General features: G+C 42.3%; 1 protein-coding gene across 2 annotated transcripts in view; it reads right to left on the minus strand.

The window, feature by feature from the left end:
- The window catches only part of LOC134529458 (tetratricopeptide repeat protein 39B-like), a 207,871-nt gene that overhangs the window by 123,202 nt on the left and 63,760 nt on the right, over positions 1–20,909 (minus strand). For both annotated transcript variants that reach the window (XM_063363579.1, XM_063363578.1), the window contains exons 5-7: positions 13,235–13,310; positions 10,816–10,948; positions 1,560–1,692 (exon numbers count right to left, since the gene is read on the minus strand). In XM_063363579.1, the coding sequence (XP_063219649.1) occupies positions 1,560–1,692; positions 10,816–10,948; positions 13,235–13,310 (342 nt within the window). The remainder of the gene's footprint in view (positions 1–1,559; positions 1,693–10,815; positions 10,949–13,234; positions 13,311–20,909) is intronic.

The raw sequence follows: 20,909 nt of genomic DNA on the forward strand, positions 1-20,909 counted from the left end.
GTTGATTAGCAAACTTGGGATTAAAGGAAGGCTTGTTAATGATTTTAGCTGCTGAAAGTATAAAAAGGAATGTGGCCAATGTAGTTTTACTTATTACTGTGCACCAATATTCCAGTAATTCTTACTGTTTTGACCTGTCTGTAAATGTGCAGGGCTGGGGTTTGGTCATTCTTGCGAACCCTCTGTCCAGCAGATTTCAGGAATCGATAACTAGTGATTTTCACTTACATATTTTTGTCTGTCCTATACCCTCCACTTGCAATATACTGTAGTGTGATATGCCATCTACAGGTTATCATCTGACTTTAGTAGGTACACCCTAAAAGTAACACTGTTTGATTAGTGAGGTTTTAAAGTAAGGATGCTGTCATAGATTCAAAGTAGTGCTGTTTTCTTTTAAGTGAATTTTTATTTCATTGCACGCACAATGACAATAGCACTTGCGTAGCATTAAATACAATGTAAAGAATTACTAATGTAACAAATCAACCAACAAAATTTTGATCTTTCCTTAATAGCTGCTCACTTTCTTCATTGTGTATTTATCTCGACGACGCCCCTGTGTTCAGTGTTCGGCCAAAGTTTATGTTACACCATCCCACATGTCAGCAGCAGCTCTAGAATATAAAGCTAGAAGCTTTCATGGCCAATGTACCTCGCACTTACTAGGATGCGCTAGTGGCAAATCCGCAGAGAAATATCATGGCAGACATGCATTTAGTAAACAAAATAGTTTGGAATTACATCAACAGGTTAATTCCTTTCCTTTGAGTAAATATTTATGTTTTTCAAAGTTATCTCAACTACTGATGGTATGAGTTGTAGCATTTTAAATATTAAATACTCCCTGTGGATGTATTATTAGTATTTATATCTATAGTTAAATAACAATTATGATCACATATTGTTAGAACCTACAATTTTTACAGTATTACACGTAACAAGAAAAATTCAATTAATGGTCTTAAACTTTAAACAGTGAACTAAAAATTAAGTGTGTCAAAATCTGTTAAAATTATTTTACAAATAAATTTCTTCAGTTTATTTGTAATTATAAATTTTAAATATTAGCATAAATTAGCATTAATTAATAAAAGTAGCATAATTATAATTTAATATTAGGATATAATATATTATTATATAATATTAGCATAATTATAAAAAATTAAAGGGGAAATTAGGCTTATTCGTAGCAAAATAGGTACCCAAAATCTTTATGGCTAAAAGATTAACACAAAAATTTTAACTTGTTCCAGACTAGTTTTATATCGCAAAATCTCATTACAAAATGGTACCCGGAAAAAAATTACTTTGTAATAAATAATTAAAGTACTTTATACTTAATTGAAAATAAATACCTACAAATAAATAATCCATTAAAGTGAGGTACTGGGGTACCACTGTACTTAATTTTCAAAGGAAATTTTGCAAATACTCTTAAGAAAATATTTTAATTACATTGAATTTTTTTTTTAACTTACAAGGAAGGTCATTATGTATTGTCACATAAGTATAAACTAGCACAACTTATATGAATGTTATAGATGTAAAACACTTACTTGTAAGAGTTGTAGCACAATCTTATCTTCAAACCAGCTTTGATGAAACTTACTAATGTTTCATCTTCAATGAAGGTTAGCATGGACTTCAATAATAATGATTCAGCATAACATAGCTCAGCGTGAATCTCTTCTGCAGATACAAGGAGGACACAAAAATAAATATTCTGCATTTCATAATTAAAAATACAGACTATTATAAATGTTTTAAAACTATAGTTAATTTTAGTTAATAAAAGTATTTGGAATTTTAAACATAAATAAAATCTTTAGAAGCTTATCTTTACAAAAACATATTGATAAAAACAATTAAAAACTAACAACTGTAGATTTAAAACCAAAAAACAAATACTATGTAACTAATGATGCCTGCCTTGAATCTGCTCCAATCTACTAAAATTAGCTTAACACATTTTGGTGTATAGTAACCAGTGATAGAATAGTAAAAGTAATGCAACAAAAACAATTTTAATAGGTAGTATTATATAGTAATCCTGACAGTTTTGAAAGAAAAATGTATCACATTGACATATAAACATACATTAAGTATATATAAAATTAAATAGTTTTTATTTAACTTTTATCTATTGGAACTTATAGGTAAAAAAAATATTATTATGTACAGTGGCGCATCAATTATCCTAAATAATTTGGGACTGAAAGTGTTGGGATAACTGATTTTATGGATAACCGATGATTTATTAAAAAATTTGTACCAGTGTTATAGGAATAATACAAATGAAACAAAGAAACATTGATATTATATACATAACTGTTTATATTTTACATCACACATCTTACAAATATATACCTTACATAAAGTATTAATAGTACATCCAAGCAGGCGCGTAGGAACCGGGGGGGCGACCCAGGCGACTGCCCGGCCATAACATTTCATGGCCGGGCAAAGTGATGGTTTTGCCCGGCCATTGCATCAGATGAACAAGAGGCATTGTCTTCATTGCAATGCTAATTGGTTTTGTGGGATTTTCTTATCTGTGCGTTACTTTATTCTTTGCCGAAGATTTCAATTTAGACAGTCTCCTTACACAGTTGCAGCTATTGAAGAATCTTCGTGGACATGTCACCGACACTTGTGCAGCATTCGCTGAAAAGTTGGGTAAAGAGAGAGATACGACCCGTGCTTTGCTCGATCAAGTTACTCGACTCATGATACTCATCATGACTGTGCCTGCTTCAGCCGCATCTGCAGAGCGTTCATTTAGTGCACTTCGTCGTTTGAAAACATACTTGCGATCTTCAATATCCCAAAGACGTCTCACTCATTTGACTTTGCTTCATATCCATAGTGATAAAACTGCATCAATAGACATCAAGTCGGTTATGAAAGAATTTGTCTGCCGCAAGGACGAGAGAAAGAGCGTTTTTGGTAAAGTTTAATATTTCTGTTGCTACTCATCAAAGCATGAAGTCTGGGTGCTGTAATAATTCTTTCCTTTACATCAAAATTTGTGATGCCATTTCTAGTAGCTGTGTAGTTGTCAATGAAAAAATATGGATTGTTCGTACAAATAATTCTGAGAATTTTGAGAATGTTTTAATGTATTGTAAATTAAGTTATGAGGAACATAAAAATGCTATCATAGTAGTATGTCGAACGGCTCACTATTCCAAGTTTTGTTATATTGTGATTTGACTTTATCAATTTGAATGTGTTATTTTGTCATATAACTTAAACATAAGATATTTAGATTTTCAGATTTATTAATGGTAAAGCAGTTTTTCTGTCACGTTTTAAATTAATATTCAGTGGACACTAGGTACACCATATGCTTGTGTTAATACATTCTGAATATTGGCATCATCTAAGAATATTTAATTACAGGTGTGTAACATTAAGAATTCACCTGTCCTGATATTCAAATGAATTTACTTAAGAGTGGGCAATGAGTGGAATAATGAAGTCTTTGTTAAATTGTTTACTCAAGACTCAGCCTCACTTAAATAATTGACTATAGCTTGTTTTGATTATTGCAATTGTTTGTTAGCACATATTAAGAAAATGTAACTATAGCTATAGATAGTTGGCAAAATATACTATCTCACACTACAAATATTAATCTTCAACCACCGTCATGTAGTTATGATGCAATTAGTCAAACATATTTTTAATTATAAATACATATTTGCCTTTTCTACAGCTCTAGATAACTTTATGATATCTGGGGACTAAATTTGAAGGTGCTTGTGATTTATGTACTCTGTGCAGTGGGAAAATTCAACAAATTGCCTTTCAAATGAATTCTACGATGCGAAAACTGAAAAGTGAACATTGTTTTGTGATGCCGAACCTTAAGTACATTTGTTATAAAAAAAAGTTAAAATTTCTGCTAGTAGTACATTCTATTTTTATGTACGAAAGATTCTTAAATAGCACCATTTTGCTCATTAGAATACTTTTTTTTTTCTACCGGGGAAGAGCCCCCGGACGCCCCCTTTGTTAAATCCATCACTTATAATGATACTCTCCTTTGCCCCCCCATTAAATATTTACTTCCTACGCGCCTGCATCCAAGAAAGCCTACATTTTGGGGAAATAAGTCCAAAATTGTCTTTTGCTTCAGAGGTACAGTACACACCCGATTATCCGCGAAATTAAGTGGCAGGGCCACCGCGGAATGTGAAAATTGCGGATAATCCGCGAAAGAGCCGAAAATGGGAAATAAAAAAGGAAACATTAATTTGAACTTAAAAATCTAAAAGTTTATGTACAATAAAGTTACAATTAACAGTAAAAATTTTTAAATGATGCTAAAATTTTAGTATTTTACTGAATATTTAACATACAATACATTTCAGTAATGTAAAAATAAAAGTGCTGGGTACTTACTTCTTAACAATGATAAGGTACTTTACGTACTCAGAGACTTCATTAGACACTAAAAAAGCACAACTCTTAAAATTTACAACTTTTTGAAAAAATCAGACACTTGCTTTTGTTTCTTGCTTTAGAAACATCTTTTCGTAATTCTTGATTGAATTTTCCGCAACATAAGTTTTTCAGCCAACTGCGCATAGTCGTCTTGTTCCTCTAAATAGTGAAGCAGTCCGACGATGTGTTGCAAAGCCACTTCGTGAGTTATCTGCGCCTTCGCACTGAGCTAGCCTGTGGCGTTTTACTGTATATTGCACACAATACACTCGTCAGTATAGTTCAAATTTGCTCACTTGTAATAAAAAAGATTTACATATGTGCTTTCTTTTTTCGTAGCATGCGTGGATAATCCGCACCGCGGATCATCCGCCCGCGGATCATAGGAAGTTTACTGTAAACCTATTTTGTTTTGCCACTAAATCCTACACTAGTGTCTGCTAGAAGAATTACGTGGCACCCAAATTTTAATTTGCCCACAGAAGACTTTCGATTAACTTATGTTTTAGAAGGTAATAGGTATTCTGATAATCAATACTCTAATGTACTGCAATGCTGAATTCATCTAAGAGCTTAGGACGCAGCCACTTGTTTGGTTAGCTGAGTGAGGCAGGGGGTGATGGTGGTGTCTATACTGGGATGGGTAGCCTCAGCCTCTGGACATAGCTAGATCTCTAACACCTCTCCTGTTTCGCGTATACGGCATATCCGTATCCATGCCCGTGGGGGCCCCAGCTCGATAAGGCTTCGGCTAAGAGGGCTGGGTTGACAAACAAAAGGGGGAGCAATCCCTTGACTTTCGTGTATATACTACAGTAGAACCCCTGTCATACACTTTTCAACGGAGGGCACAAAAATGGTGTATGATGCGGGAAAGTGTATGAAAAGGGAATGGCAATAATAAAATTTTTTTCCAATCTAGCATACCAGCACAATGTCAGATTAAACATAAATACATATGTGTAAGTAATTGCATTATATTAATGAAAGATATGAATTCATCATTATATATACATATAATAAAACCACCAGAAATGTAAAATACAATCCATAATCAAGTAAAGCTGACATGAGAAACAGTGGCCTTACAAAATGTTATGAAGTCCTTTCTTGGAAGGGGGGAAAAGTCACCAAGCCTAAATTAGAAATTAGAAAAAATAGGCTATTGTAAAAAAAAAATCACAAATTTTTGCTTGTTTGTTTCATTTTACAAACAACTTTATGCAACAGAACAATTTTCAATAAAATTTTAACTTGAGAAACGTAAAATAAAATACAATCCGATCGTAAGAAAACAATAACAAACAGGTATATTCAGTTCAAAGATTAGTGAATGCACAAAATATGAGATCCGTTCCTTGGTCAAGCGCTTGCACACTTTTCATCATTGCTAGTTTGCGCCACTAGTCTCGCTTGATGCTGGCCATAGATGCTACTAGCGAAGTGCACAGTCTTCCTGATACTATCCATATCTATGGCGCGATAAAGTTATTTTCTATTGTTTGCAAAAGTAAACAATGAACGTTTTTTAAAAAGAAAGCATTAAAACGGAGTTTATAAGGCGGAATATAAAAAAAAATTTGTGAGTTTTAGGGCTTTTCCGCTTCGTAAAAACGTATGAAACGGGAAATTAATGAATTTATAAGTGTATGATCCGGGAAAGTAAACCATTGTAAATATAGTACTTTCGGCGGGACCAAAATTAATCGGCGTATGACACGAGAAAACGTATGAAACGGGAACGTATCATCGAGGTTCTACTGCATTGTAGTCAATGAATAAAATACATACAACGCTCAGTTAAAACCAACGGTAACCATTGTCAACAGAGGAACCAAGGATTATTTACTTTTTAAGAGTCCCTAATATTTTGGAGAAGAGAGTTACTGAGAAGTCTGGTTCAGGGGAGAGGGGGGATGAATGTTTATGAAAAGGCCCCCAAAGAAACAATGTTTTTTAAACCAAACTGAAACTTAAATTGGAAATAGACAAGTGATTCAGATTTTCAGAGCGGGAGAAGCCTATGAGACAATTCAAGAATAACCCTGTCATTCTAGTGAGTCAAAAAAACTAATTTCATTTACATTTATTGTATGGCATAAGAGGTATTGTTTGCACTTGGTCACCACCACAACAATGAAAAATAGGGGTGTAAATAATAAAAAATAGATTTGTTTTAGAAAAGTTAATACTAAATTTTTACTTAACATAAATTTAGTGACAGAAATTAAATTAAAAAGGAAAAAAAACAATTCACAGAGTTTGGTGGAACTTTCAAATAGTATGTAAGTGTAGGCATTAAATGTGTCTACTCATTACTGGGTCATTTAAAGCAATGAAGGCTGATCAAAAATTATTCTCTTAAATTTGAATAAAAAAAAATTCAATATTTTTTTATTTTTGGTTAATTTACACTATAAAAAGTAAGTGTAACTGTCACAACCATAAAAATGGAACGCCCCAGCAGTGTCTACCAATTTCTGCAGTGGTGCAGTCATTTGTAGAATTTCCCAATGTAACTCGTACACGTATCTCAGTTTGGTAGCCTTCACCATGTTAGTACATATTTAAAAATTATTGTGGAGTAAACATCTCTAAAATGTCCACTTAATTATATTCATGTGCATAAAAAAAGAGTTATTGTATAAGGCCATATGTTTCTACATGATGCTGAAAATATATTTCTTGAAATCAAGCATACATTTCTTGGTTTGTATGCTAAACAGTATACTTTTTATTCTACACAAAAATTTTTGAGCAAACAATGTATTATATAAAATATATCTTATATGAATACTAATTTATGCAAAAGGTGACAAAACAGATATTCTGAACACCACAGACGAACACCATAGACTTCCTAAGACAACAGCTATGACGTTTTGGGAACTGAGATCTGTTCCCATCCTCAGGCACAAAGAGACAAACAAATAGTCTTGTTTTCTGTGTGTTTGCATATTTATCTTTCTTGTCGGATATTGACGTTTCTAATGAAATATGTAATCTACAATGACGTATGTTCAAAACTACATCTTCAATCTTATTTTTACTGCTGTACCTGTTGAATAAATTTGTGTAAACATGATTCTGAATGTAAAGTGTTGACTGACTCGTGTTCTCATTGCCCTCCAAGGGTGAAATATGGTAGTGAGTCTACAATAAAACTTTGTTAAGTTTTGTTTGTCAAGGAACTAAGGTGTTGTGTGTAGTGGTGCAGGGTTCTATTCCTCGGCCTGTGGTATTGCTTTTATTATGTTCCACTATACTGTTAAAATAATGCATCAAATATCACTTGTGTAGTTACAAGTGTATTAAATCTGATCTTGATACTGTAAAACAATGAATATTCAGAAAAGAGTAAAATACGAAGAATTTAAGTCCAGAGTTCCATATATAAGCACTGCAGGTTTTCTGCCGTTATATAATTCAAACAGATACTGCTTTCTATGGTTTTTGTAGACACAAAGTACTTTCAATAAAACAACTGATTGTATGTTTATGATGAATTCAGGGTCAAGATAATGTATTTAAGAAAATTTATGTTGATGTTAGTGGTATATTTTAAATAATTACAGATAGTATAATATTTTACTTTTTTTTTTAAGACAATTATTTTAATATTTATATATAACTTGTTGGCTAGGTAAGCATGTATGGTTGTGTAATGTACATAATTTATTTTCTGTATTGATTGTTTTTCATTGGTTTGGTACCTAGACTGTTCTAAAAACTTTGAATAATAATAAAAATAGTGTGGGAATGATGGAAATTTTACATTCTCATAAATTTAAATGGTCTGTGAAAGAGAGAGACAGAAAAGGTGAACAACTACAATATGTAAAAGTAGAATAGGATGCTGGAAGATTTTATAGTGCAAAATAGCTTGTTAGTGGTTCTAATTTTAAAGATTTTTTGTGATTGGTTGTTAGCTTAAGACACAGCGGCAAAGTCCTTCTGTGAGAAACCAGGTCGGCCATGATTGTACATTGTTCACTGTTGCACTAATTGGTCACACTTCGGGCACCTGCTAACAAAAATGATTTTGATGTAGTTGAGAAATTTTTAGTGTAGTCTGGGGTGCACCTGTAGTAAATCTTTTTAGATATAAATTCGAATTTTGTTGACCGAAGTCATCGGTGGAAGCCCATTACAATGCAAAAATTAACTCCGTAATCATACCAAGGACAGAGTATTTTGAATGTACGTGAGTTGTCAGCGACAGCAGGATAATATTTCGTACTCATAATGGTTCTTCAGTTTTTCAGCACCACTTAATATTAAATTGGTTTTTAGAGGAGTAAACTTCCCCTGGTTATGTTTAGTGAGGAAGAGTTGTAATGTTGCAGAACCCTGCCCTCCTAATTAAATAATTTTTCTTTTAAACTGTTTTTATGCATGTAGATATTTCTTAAAAGGTCTTTTCAAGGATATTTTACAGCTTTTATGTATGTTAGAGTTGATATTTTTCACTTGCTGAATGTTTTAAGAAGGTATTATGTATTTTATTAGACATTTTTAATCATTACTATTTTTTATGTAAATATTCACAAAGAAGCCGCTGTTCTAGATTTTTGCCTGTTTAGGCCTACTTTTTCAGGTTATTTCGAAATGATTTTTAATTTGGTAAAGTAATTTGTATTATAATTGCAGTTTATAATGTGCATTAATGTGTTGGATGATTCTAGAACACGGTACAGTAAGTCCTCTATTTACGTCGTACCGATTTACGTCGTTTCGGATTAACGTCGCTAATGTTTGAGTACTCATGTTTCAATTTAAGTTATCGCCGATTCACAATAACGTCGTTTACAATGACCGTAAATCTTTATTTTAACCAAAACACCATATATAATTCGTTTATAATTCTTTGTTTCCTTCGGTAGTTAATTTATGCTATGTAGCGTAAGCTACACGTTCACCGCCTTATCTTATCATACATCATGAGGGACGCTTCCTGCTCTCCGCTGCTTTATATTTCAATCAATAAAGGTAATAAAGCAGCTGGTTAAATAACCATTCTATAAAGCTGAGAAGTACTAGTTGGACTTGTTTCCCACGCTGTCGGTTGTCATTTGCTGATAAAATTGCCCGTTGTCACGTCTGTATGCCAGCGCTTCCGGCCGGCCGGTGGCATGAAACATGGCTCATTTTGCGTCGTTTCTATTTACATCGCGGTTTTCAGGAACGTAACCCCGACGTAAACCGAGGACTTACTGTACTGTATCTGGGCTGGTGTTATGGTTAGAAAGAGAGGCATGAGAGGCCTGCAAGTGGGAGTGAGAAAGAAACAGTGCTTCCCCGCCAACAGAGATAAAGACGGTAATTTCCCCCCTGCGTGGGAACTGTGTGATGACTGCTGTCTCACGGTGTGGGAAAGAGAACGAGAATGGGAGTCCCCGATTTCGATGTGAAATTGAAAAGAGACAGATCAGGGGAAGCCCAGAGTTCTGTATCTACAAGGTTTTTTCATGTATTGTAACTTGTTCTGTGATTGGCTTGTATCTGTAAGCGTGAAAGAAGCGTGCGTGTGATTGGTCGGTGAGGTCATGTGACGTCTACTCCCTGCGTGGAGAAGAGTGTGGCAGGACTTCACCAGTCGTCTGTCGATCGCTGCCCTAGTAGGTCGCGTTCGGTGGCTTCTCGCCAAATTATGATGTAATTTGCTAATAGATAATTTAACGTTGGTGGTCAGAGCCAGGCCGAGTATTAAGTCAACCTAATTTGTTTTAATTTCTTTTGGACAGTAATTAGAAATTGCGGCCACTTTCGTAGGCGTGTTGGCTCGGGGCGAAATTTGGTTTCGCTGGGTGCGGCCACGTTTGAGGCCGCACTGACTTAATGTATTTGCAGCAAAACATTACTGAAGGACGCTATTTTTTTCGTTAATTCTCATCATGCGAAATACGAGCAATTTTCGACAGTCAGATATACATGTGGAACGAGTGAATGAACCATTGGAAGTGTTTGGATTCGTCGGGGCATTCTGTTTGAAAAAATAAAAACAAAATTACAATCGGCGTTGAACATCTGTTTATTTTGTATATAACGAACCGTTATAGAGTGTAGAACTGTACCGCTGTAAGTGTACGACTGTCATTGCACATTTTTGCTAAGAATAAACAAACCAACAACACTTATTCTTTTTATTTATGCAAGAAAATAATCATAATATTCTGTAACATCATAGATGTTAATTATCTTAAATTAAATTTTTTTTACAAGTGTTCATGAACTGTAATGCTGTTAGACCAATGATAGCTGGTGAGGTATGACTTATACATGTTTTTAAACCAGCTATAGATGCCTCTGATGCTTCAGGAAACACCAAAACTTCAAACACAACATAAGATGAACATAACTCACCAGTCGTATACTGTTCATAATTAGTCTTCTTCACCATCTTCCCAATTGATTCAGTTATTGTGGATTTTTTTCTGTACTTATTGCAAACTGCTATGCAATGTTTAAGGGCATCAGAAGCTGCTTCGATATGGCCCTGCAAAAAACATGTTAAGAGCCAAGAAATATATTTTATCCTTTCCTCTAAAATAGTAACACTAAACAAAATGTAGGAATTTGATATACCATGATCCAGCATACCGCGGCTTCCTATGTATCGCAGTTGGGATTGTCTCCTGACAAAAAAATAAACACATTTTATACCATTGGTAGATATAGTGATATAGAAAGCTATATCCTCCAAGGAGGCATCTGGAGGCACAGATAGCAGTGTCTCTGGTAATGGGAGAGGGTGGGAAAGTTGTTCTATTTACTGGAGTAGAGATAAGCAGTCAGCTGCAATTCATTTCTGTCTGTTTCTCATCAAGTGTCACAAAAATGTAAAGCTCATTCTTTACACAATAAAAAAAATGGAGCTGAAACAAGTATGATTTGAAAAGTTTCAAAGCAATCTTTCAATTGCAAGAACCATTCAAAGAATGATAAACAAGTGTATCATGTAAGTGCAGTATACCTGAAGAAACAAATATATTAGACGATGGGTCCTAAAGAAAATGTGCACTGTAAGGCGTTTTTGTACGAAAATAAAATCTTTTATATTATGTTACATAGAACATTTAGGAGTTTTATTTTGTTACTAGCTGATAAAACCATGCTTTGCTACAGAAGTCTACACAAGCAGAATACTCTCACAATGCTCAATATGTATGAAGGGTGCAAAATGTCCTTTCATAGTGCTGCGCAATGACCTACGTGAACTTATGTACCTATGTTAGCTATTGAACCCTTTTGTATTTAGATATACAGTGATTAGGCAGATGGTATATGAGTTTTGGATTTCATAGTTAGCCTATAAAATTAGACCTGGTTCATAGTGTTAACATTATCATCTCAAACTGTACTTCTAAACCAGATTGCATTTAAAAGTTAGCCAAAAAGTTGAAAATTAAAGGTATGGAAATAATGGCAAAAATTAGTTTTAGCCTATTTTTTGGTATCAAAACTTTAGAAAATTATTTAGTATTTTTTTTACCAATCTTGTTTTAAACTAAGGCCAGATGTCACTTCTATATCCTTTGAAAGTTTCAAGATGTTCTGATTGTAAGATTTCCAAATGTGCTTTAATATAGAAGACAGGGTGAGAGGGAAAGGTTTTCAAAAAATAATTATCACTGCCTCTCTTCATGGGTCTTCCACCCAAAATCAGTGATGTTGGTGGCATGCCATATATCAATATTAACTTATGTGTGGTTCGATCTTGGGGTCACTTCATTTCTATGGAAACTGAGCAAACAAATGGTAATAAAAGTAAATAATTAATATATATACAACATAACTTGATCAAATTTATTTTAAAAATCTATTGTAATAAAATTAATAAAGTAAGTTATTAACTGAGCTGTCAAGGTCTACGTAATGTCATAAAAAGAGTCATTTTAAAATGATTAAAAGCAGAGATTATTGGAAAAATGTTGTCCGAAACTGCTTAAACATCAAATCAAACAACATATTAAATTTTGAAAAAAATTGCTTTGAGGTGCACATAGAGAATTTATGTTCCGAATTTCAAGGCTCTAGGCATTTCCCTCTTAAAACTATGCTATAGATTTATTTTTACTAAAATCTAGGAAAACAGAAAGAAGTAGAAGCTTAGGATGTTCTTTTCATTTTCTATTCCAAGGTGTGGCAGGGGAGCTGTAGGCATGATGATAATAAACATCACAAATCAATACCAAAGTTACATGTGAGATACATGAGGCCAAAAAAACCTGCTGTGCACTCATACAGACTAATTTCCAAGGTGCAGCACAATTAAAGGAATAGTTTTAAGCGGTGCTTGCAGCTTTGAAATACACTACTTATTTTATTTTTTGCAGAAACTGTACAGAAGCTATCTTTGATACAGCTACAGCTGGATAAGGGAACTCTAGCTTCAGTCTTCTAAAGCCTTGGTTGGCTAAAACATGATTCAAAAGTGTAAAAATTAGATTTCTTAATATTTTTATACAAATTGCAGTAATTATTTAAAAGAACAAATAGCAAAGAAACACAGCTGATACTATGTTAGCATGTGGAAAACAGGATGTTCAAAAATGGAGGGAGGGTTAAAAATTATATGTAGCAAGACAAGAAACTAGTATTTTTTGGGCTCCTTGAAGCTTTGTTCCCATAGTTTATCAGCAACCTGTACAAATATGAAGCAAACAGAGGTTGTGACTTCAATGTAAAATTTATCAGTTCTGCTATTAAAAAGCACAAGGAAAAAAGTGTGAAAACTGCAAGGTAGCATACAGAGATGAAAAATAAGGACGTCCACTCATACCTGCTCAAATGTAAGCATTGCTTCCAGAAACAGGAACACACTGTTACCAACAGCATGGTACATACTTGTTTCTGCCCTGAAAAAAAAATCACATCACTGAACTAAACATGAGACTATTAATAATTTGAGGAGCTATGGGAAAATCATACAGTACTTTATTAATTTACATTGCAAATATGTAAGTACAAAAAAATAGTTCAATTTGTGACAGAAAGTATTGTGGATTTTTGAGGTGCAAATATTCATTTTTTTTTTTTTTATCTTTTCACTACCAGTCCTGAATAATCATTTAATATAAAAGTGAAAAAGCCAAGGCCCTTGTAGTTTTAAAAATTTATTTTCTTAGTTTACAGCTGTCTACTTCTCATAAACTGTTGACGTCGTCCCAAATGCTCCTCCGGCTCGCTGAGGCCATTATTGCCCGTTGCTGCTTCAGGCTTGCGTGTGCGCCGGCGCCCGTGCGCAAAAGTGTAACAAATGTCCTTGGCCGAGAGGGGAACGCCCTGCAGAGGCACCACCATAACAGTAATGTGCCTTTCATAAGGGTTTTATTTATGTAATTATGTGAGTGTGTAAATATCTATTCGTGTTGTGTACCTGTAGATGTGTTTCCCAGGCGACTGAGTCACGTCTCCCCGCCTGTGACCATGTGGGCTCCACGCACTCGCACACGAAGGGAAGAGGGGGGATTCATGTGCGCGCGGCAACGGGGGAGGCCGCTGAGACGTCGCGGAGCGTGGGTCGAGTTAGTCGCCTGAGTGGGATGAGAGAGTGCGGTTGCGGAGTTCTGAGTGAGAGTCAAACGGACACTGTCAGTCGTGTCACCGTTGTCACGTCACCGTCATTCGCGTTGTCAGTCATGTCACCGTCGTTCACGTCGGCAGTTACGTCACAGTCTTTCGTGTCATCATCATTCGTGTCACTGTCAGTCACGTCACAGTCAGTCACGTCACCGTCAGTCATGTCACAGTCGTTCGTGTCGGCACTTACGTCACAGTCTTCCGTGTCATCGTCATTCGCGTCACCATCAGTCACGTCACCGTCAGTCACGTCACCGTCAGTCACGTCACAGTCAGTCACGTCACAGTCAGTCATGTCACAGTCAGTCACGTCAACGTCAGTCACGTCATCGTCAGTCACGTCATCGTCAGTCACGTCACCGTCATTCGCAGCAGCAGTTACGTCACCGTCATTCACGCCACTGTCAGTCGCGTCACTGTCATGTCACCGCCAGTCGTGTCACTGTCGTGTCACCGCCAGTCAGATCACTGCTAATGTCGTGTCGCGCTCAAAGTGCGTGGAGCCGGGCCTCGCCCTGATGGACTGTCACAGATGGGAGCCGTGACAGCCCATGTACAGTGTGTGACGTGTGCAGTAAACAAAACTTAACGTCATAAACTCTTTTATTTCACCCGAGTTAGGGTAGTTTCCTTGCCACGTGGCACGTACCCTCTCTGCCGGAGCAGCTGGCAGCGACTCCGAACCACGGGAACAGCCCTAACGTCGACAAAATGGCGCCCAACTAGTGTGGCTGACCATGAGCTATTACATAGAAACGGACATGAAAAGTGAGGATTTTCTAAACTTTCGTGAGCTGCGAGGATGCTGCAGGGAGTCGAACGGGGACAAGAATGGCGCGGGAGCGGAAGCCGACGCGCCAAAATGGTGTAAGATTGCGCCGTCAAGCGATAAGAGCGCGTCACACAGGTATCGGGTTTCATTCGGCTGCACGAGTGAGTTCGCTTTTCCCCCTTTTCCTCTTCAAGGGATCGCGTCGGATGTGCGCAGGCGAATTGCGCCCTTCAGGTCGAGCGGGAGCCGAGTCCAGCCGAGCGACGACGAGTACAGCTGAGTCGGACCATTCAAGATCACCGCGCCGCCGGGTCAACTTCCGCGGGGCAAAGAGCGTGCGGAAACGGGACCTCCGGCCGTGGAGGAGGGGAGGCGGGCCCCCCTGCCTGTCTTTTCCCCGCCACCTGACGTCCCGGTCCGCCGCTCGGGCCGGTCAGCCGCGCAGGACGCGGAATGCTACACACCTGTGCGCGTGAATATGGATGGGGTCTGCCAGGTGTGTCATAAGCCACATGGAGAGGGCAGCTTGCGAGGGGAGGGCACTTCACTATGGTGCTCGTGTACCCCTAAGGAAAAGACTGTAAAAAAGGAAATATATAACCATGACACAGAGCGGGCCATGATAAGGGAGCGCGTGACGTGTGCGATAGTAGGCTGTCCCGGGCGACCAGGCGAGACGGCGCGGTGCTATGTGTGCGGCACTGTCAGACACCGGATTTGCACGACAGCACGCGAATTCGCTAATTTCAGGGACGAACTATTTCTATGCGCAGCCTGTAACGACGGTGTGCGGCGCTATGGGGAGGCACAACCGGAACCGGTACCGCGAAATGCAAGCGTGGCGGTGTCACTGCCTGTATTCAGGGGGCGAGCACATGAAGATCCGCATGCATTTCTGCAAGCATGCTGGGACAGACTATCAAGACACGCGGTGCACGAGGACGAGTTCACGGATAGAGTTAGTGGACAGCTCCGGGACAGTGCCCAAGCCTGGTGGGCGATGGCAGGCGAATACCGAATATCTTGGAACAAATTCGTTACCCGGTTCGAATCCCGTTTTGATGACGCGCGTTCCCGTGCCAGCTGTCGGTACCAGCTGTACTGTCAAACACAACGGGCCGGGGAAAGCATGGAAGGCTTTATTTATCAAAAGCTACGCCTCCACCGACGTCTGACAAGCGGCTCAGTCGCCGAGATACTGCCAGTGATCGTGGAGCTACTGTCACCGGAATTACGACCTTTCATGCGTAACGCCGCGGGGAGAAGCGTGGACGATTTCCTAGCCGTAGAGAGACATCCAGGCCATACAGAGTGCAACGGAGACCACGATGCAGTGGAGGCCCAACCCCACCCCGGCGGTGATGTCACCAGAAGATGCTGGAGCGGTGGTGCGGTACACTGGCCCGCCAGCACCGCCGGACAGATCCGCCCAGTCGCCGGGGTCGCGGGGACGCAACCTTGAGCCACAGGGTTAGTCGCGGCTGACCTGGCGGCAGGCCGACCGAGGGGAGCGATTCAGAGGCCCGACAGCCCGCGAAGAGTGGCCTCCCCGCTCCAGGTACTGTCCAACAGAAATGTACCACTGGCACCGCGAATGCCCTGTCAAGGCCGCCGGAGAAAGAGGAAACGGAGGTGACACAACACCATCGGGAAACGCCTAGGTGAGGGCGACGAGACAGCTGGGCCCCGCTCTCCAAAACTCCAACCAGCCACGCCGCCCCGCCTACCTAACGTCGGCGGGAGCGGTCCGCGCTGGCCCTACGGGCCGTGCACCGAGTTTTCGGCGAGCTCTGCCGCTCACCCCACGTAGTCGGCGTCCCCGCCAGCAGCTGCGGGCGCCAGTGAGCTACTGCCCCGCCCACCTGACATCGGCGGGGGCAGTCCGCGTCGGCCCGACGGGCCGTGCACCGAGTCTTCGGTGAGCTCTGCTGCTCACCCTACATCGCTGGGGGCCTCGACAGTAGATGCAGGGCTAGAGGACACGCTGTCCCGGCTCGGGCGCATGGGTCCCGAGGAAGGCAGTCTACTGCGCATACCTGTCCGGGTGGACGGCCGGGAATTGGAGGTGCTGGTGGACACCGCCGCCAGCCACAGCTATATTGCCGCCCACCTCGTCGCCGGTGCTGACATGACGGCTGAGGCGGGGACAGTCCTGCTGGCCACCAGGGGAGCTTGCGCGCCCACATCTAGGCGCGCCCAGGTAAAAATCCACATAAGGAACCATGTTAGCCAAACGGACGCCATAGTGCTGCATGATCTACGAGAGGAGCTGATCCTGGGAGCCCCCTGGCTGGCACAGATCGATGCTACAATCGAAGTCCGTGCCGGGCGCTTGCACCTTGGTACCCGCGGCCGCTGGACTGTCTACGGTATCCACCGGCCTAATCCATCCCCACCTATCACAGTTGTAGGTTTGGATGAGATGTACCATGGAGTTCCAGCCGAGCACCACGTCGACATTGACGAGGTGATAAAGGCTCATTCGCAAGTGTTTGCAGCTGCGGACCAGTTACGGAGGACTACAATTACAGAGCATTGCATACCCCTGGTGCCCCATACCCCTCCGTTCCAGAAAGTATTCCGGTTCGGACCCCGTGAACCGGATGCCATACAGGCACAAATCGAGGAGATGCTGGCGAGTGGCGTCATAGAACCTAGTAATTCACCTTATAATAGTCGTATCGTAATGGCCACCAAGAAAAATGGAACACTGAGATTTTGCGTAAATTTCAAAGCAATAAATCACCTCACCATTCAGGCACCACCACCATTAATCAACATCACGGATGCCCTCACTGGCTTGGGGAATGCCACCATATTTTCAAAGCTTGACCCTAAGTCGGGGTACTGGCAAGTGCCAGTATGCCCTGCCGACCGCCCCAAAACAGCCTTTACCACCCCAGACGGCAGGCGCTTCCAGTTCTGTGCGATGCCGTTCGGACTGATGGATCCTCCCGCGACCTTCCAGACCATGATGGTCCGTGTCCTGGATGGCTACATCGGCAAGTTTGCCCAAGCCTACCTGGACGATGTGATCATCTGGTCATATTCGTGGGAGGAACACGCACACCATCTGGCCTTGGTGTTTGAGCGGCTCGCCAGGCACGGGCTGACGTGCGCCCCGAGGAAGTGCCACATTGGGGCGGAGGAGATCGAGTTTCTGGGCCATATTGTGGACGCAGAGGGTTGCCGCCCGCTGCCCAAACAGCTGTCCATTATTGAGGGCAAGAAGGCACCCAAGACACGGAAGCAGCTCCAGAAACTCATGGGGCTGTTGAATTGGTTGAGGTCATTTGTTCCCCACTTCGCCTCGATAACCGTGCCCATGACCGACCTGCTTTCACCAAAGCACAAATTCCGGTGGACCCAGGCCGCCGACCAGGCCCTGGGCGAGGTAAAACAACAGCTCCGCAACTGCTACACCCTGTCGCGGCTGGTGCCGGACGAACCACTGTTCGTGCAGACCGATGCCAGCCAGGAAGGCATGGGGGTGGTGCTGGACCACCTGGACGGCCAAGGACAGAGACGTATCGTCGAGTACGCGAGTGCCAAGTTTGGCCCAGCGGAAAGACGATACCATGTCAATGAGCAAGAGTGCCTCGCTGTGGTGTGGGCACTAAAAAGATATCGACACTACCTCGAGGGGCACCCCTTCATTCTCCGCACCGACAGCCAGTGCCTCAAATGGCTGGATTCCGTGCAGGAGGGCAAGTCCATGTTTACCCGGTGGGCCCTTCTCCTACAGAGCTTCCACTTCACGGTGGAACATGTTCCCGGCCGGGAACATGAGCTCGCTGACGAGCTTTCCCGGCACCCGGACCCCAGAACCATAGTCTACGATGACCAGGGGTGGGACAACCTCCTGCCCCTGGTTCCAATTACCAACTATTCGGACCTGGCCCCCGACGATGCCCTACTGTACACGCTGCCTGGGCCCAGCACACCGGAGCCGGCCACCCCATTCGCCACCATGGCAGAGCTGGTGGCTCACGTGCGTGACTCCCAGCAGGACGACCCACAAACACGAGCCCGACTGGCCGAGTGTGGCGACCAAGCATTTCCCCATCAGCGTAATCTCGATGGCATGCTTCAGACCCATGGTGCTCGCAGAGGAAGACGCTGGAGTATTCATGCACCCCCTGCTGCACGGCCAGCCATCCTACTGTTCTTCCACAGTCATGAGCTGGCAGGGCACCCTGGGGCTGAACAGACCCTGCGAGAAATCCGCAGGACGTTCCACTGGCCGGAGGTCACGGCTGACGTCAAGCAGTTCGTGCGTGAGTGCCAACGCTGCCAACAGTGTAAGGCGCGTCGACCTGATGGCGTGGAGCAACAGGTTCCCCGACGCCCTGACCACCCTTTCCACGAGGTGGCCCTTGACATTATGGGCCCCTACCCACGCACCTCCCGGGGAAAGCGGTTCATCATTGTAGTCACTGATGTGTTCACGCGATGGACCGAGGAGTTTGCTGTCGCCAATGTCAAGGTGGGAACAATCATCGCCCTACTGGACCGAGAGGTGTTTCCATGGTATGGGTATCCGCGAGTGCTGCTCACGGATAATGGAGTCCAATTTACGGGTCACTGCTGGCGGAAGGCATGTGGGCGGTGGGGGGTTCATCATCACACCACCCCTACCTATCATCTCAGATCAAATCCCACTGAACGCCGCAACCAAGACATTAAGACCCAGCTCCGTATCCGCCTTGATGAGGACCACACTAAGTGGGACATTCACCTCCCCACCCTCTTGTACTGCCTCCGCCGGCGCACGAACGAGGTCACGGGATATTCTCCAGCTGAGCTGCTCCATGGTCACAACTTGGCATTGCCAGCCGAACTGGGCATCATTCACACAGAAGAACCTTTCCCGGTAGAGGACCTACGGGCTGGGGCACGCAGGCATTAGGCCCAGTTTTTGGATCATCGAACGCCCCAGTCCTTAAATCCATACCCCGCAGATCATTCCAGGCCAGTTTGTGCATGTAAGGCTCCAGCATCTGTCAGCCAAGGGCCGTGGGTTTTGCGCGGGCCTCGCGTCCAAGTGGTCCAACCCCAGGGAGGTGGTGGGTCGCTTGGGGATGACCACTTACCTGGTGCGGCAGCCGAATGGCCGAATTGCCAAAATACACCGTGATGCCTTGCGGCTAGCCACTGTCCCGATGCCGCAGCAGCCGTCAACCGCAGGAGCCGCGGATAGTTTTACAGACCAGGACAGCCCCAGTGACCAACCAGACACACCACGAGGAGGCCGTTGTGCCAATTCTGAACCCGATGCCCCTAGACACCGACCCTGGAAGAAACCACTGCAGTAGGGAAGGAAGGAGATCGGACTCACCTCAGGTGCCGACGAACTTCGGTGACGAAATGGTCACTGGAAATACTAAACCAGCGGGTTGCGAGGTTTCTTTAAATCCCGAAGCTCCAGTATTTTCCCGAGAAGCTATGCCCACCCAACATGCATATGGGTATGAGCCCAACGTTTCACCATGGACCACCTGGATGAGCTTGCTGACAGGCTGGACTCCAGCGATGCCCAAAACTCCGTCGTTAACAGATCCCTGACCCCAATCCCTGATGAAGAGGACCCGAGTTACCAACCATTGACACCATCCCTAAAATCGTATTCCCTGAGGAAGTAATGGAAGGGTTAAACAGGGATGGGAACCACCACCACATAGGTTATCCACCAGAAGGGCCCTGTGGTCCCGAGGAAGGGGTCATCATTGAACTCCTTGATGAGGTGAAGGAAGGGGACAGATCCCCACCTATGCACCCAGACACCGCACCGAATTCCCAGGTTCCGGAAATAGCCCGCCGTTCCACTCGTCACCGCAGGCCTCCCTCCTACCTGCTAGACTATTGGCCATGGGTACTCACCCAGCAGATTACTCCTACTTCCGCCCATGGGATGCCAATATGAACGCCCGAGTGTTAATGGTGAAGTGCGTGTGATCGTAGCATCAGCGGGCAAAATGACCTCGGGGAGGGGGGGGGGGGGTATTTGACGTCGTCCCAAATGCTCCTCCGGCTCGCTGAGGCCATTATTGCCCGTTGCTGCTTCAGGCTTGCGTGTGCGCCGGCGCCCGTGCGCAAAAGTGTA

This window comes from Bacillus rossius, chromosome 2 (genome assembly GCF_032445375.1).
Source record: "Bacillus rossius redtenbacheri isolate Brsri chromosome 2, Brsri_v3, whole genome shotgun sequence".
In the NCBI taxonomy this organism is placed as follows: domain Eukaryota; kingdom Metazoa; phylum Arthropoda; class Insecta; order Phasmatodea; family Bacillidae; genus Bacillus; species Bacillus rossius.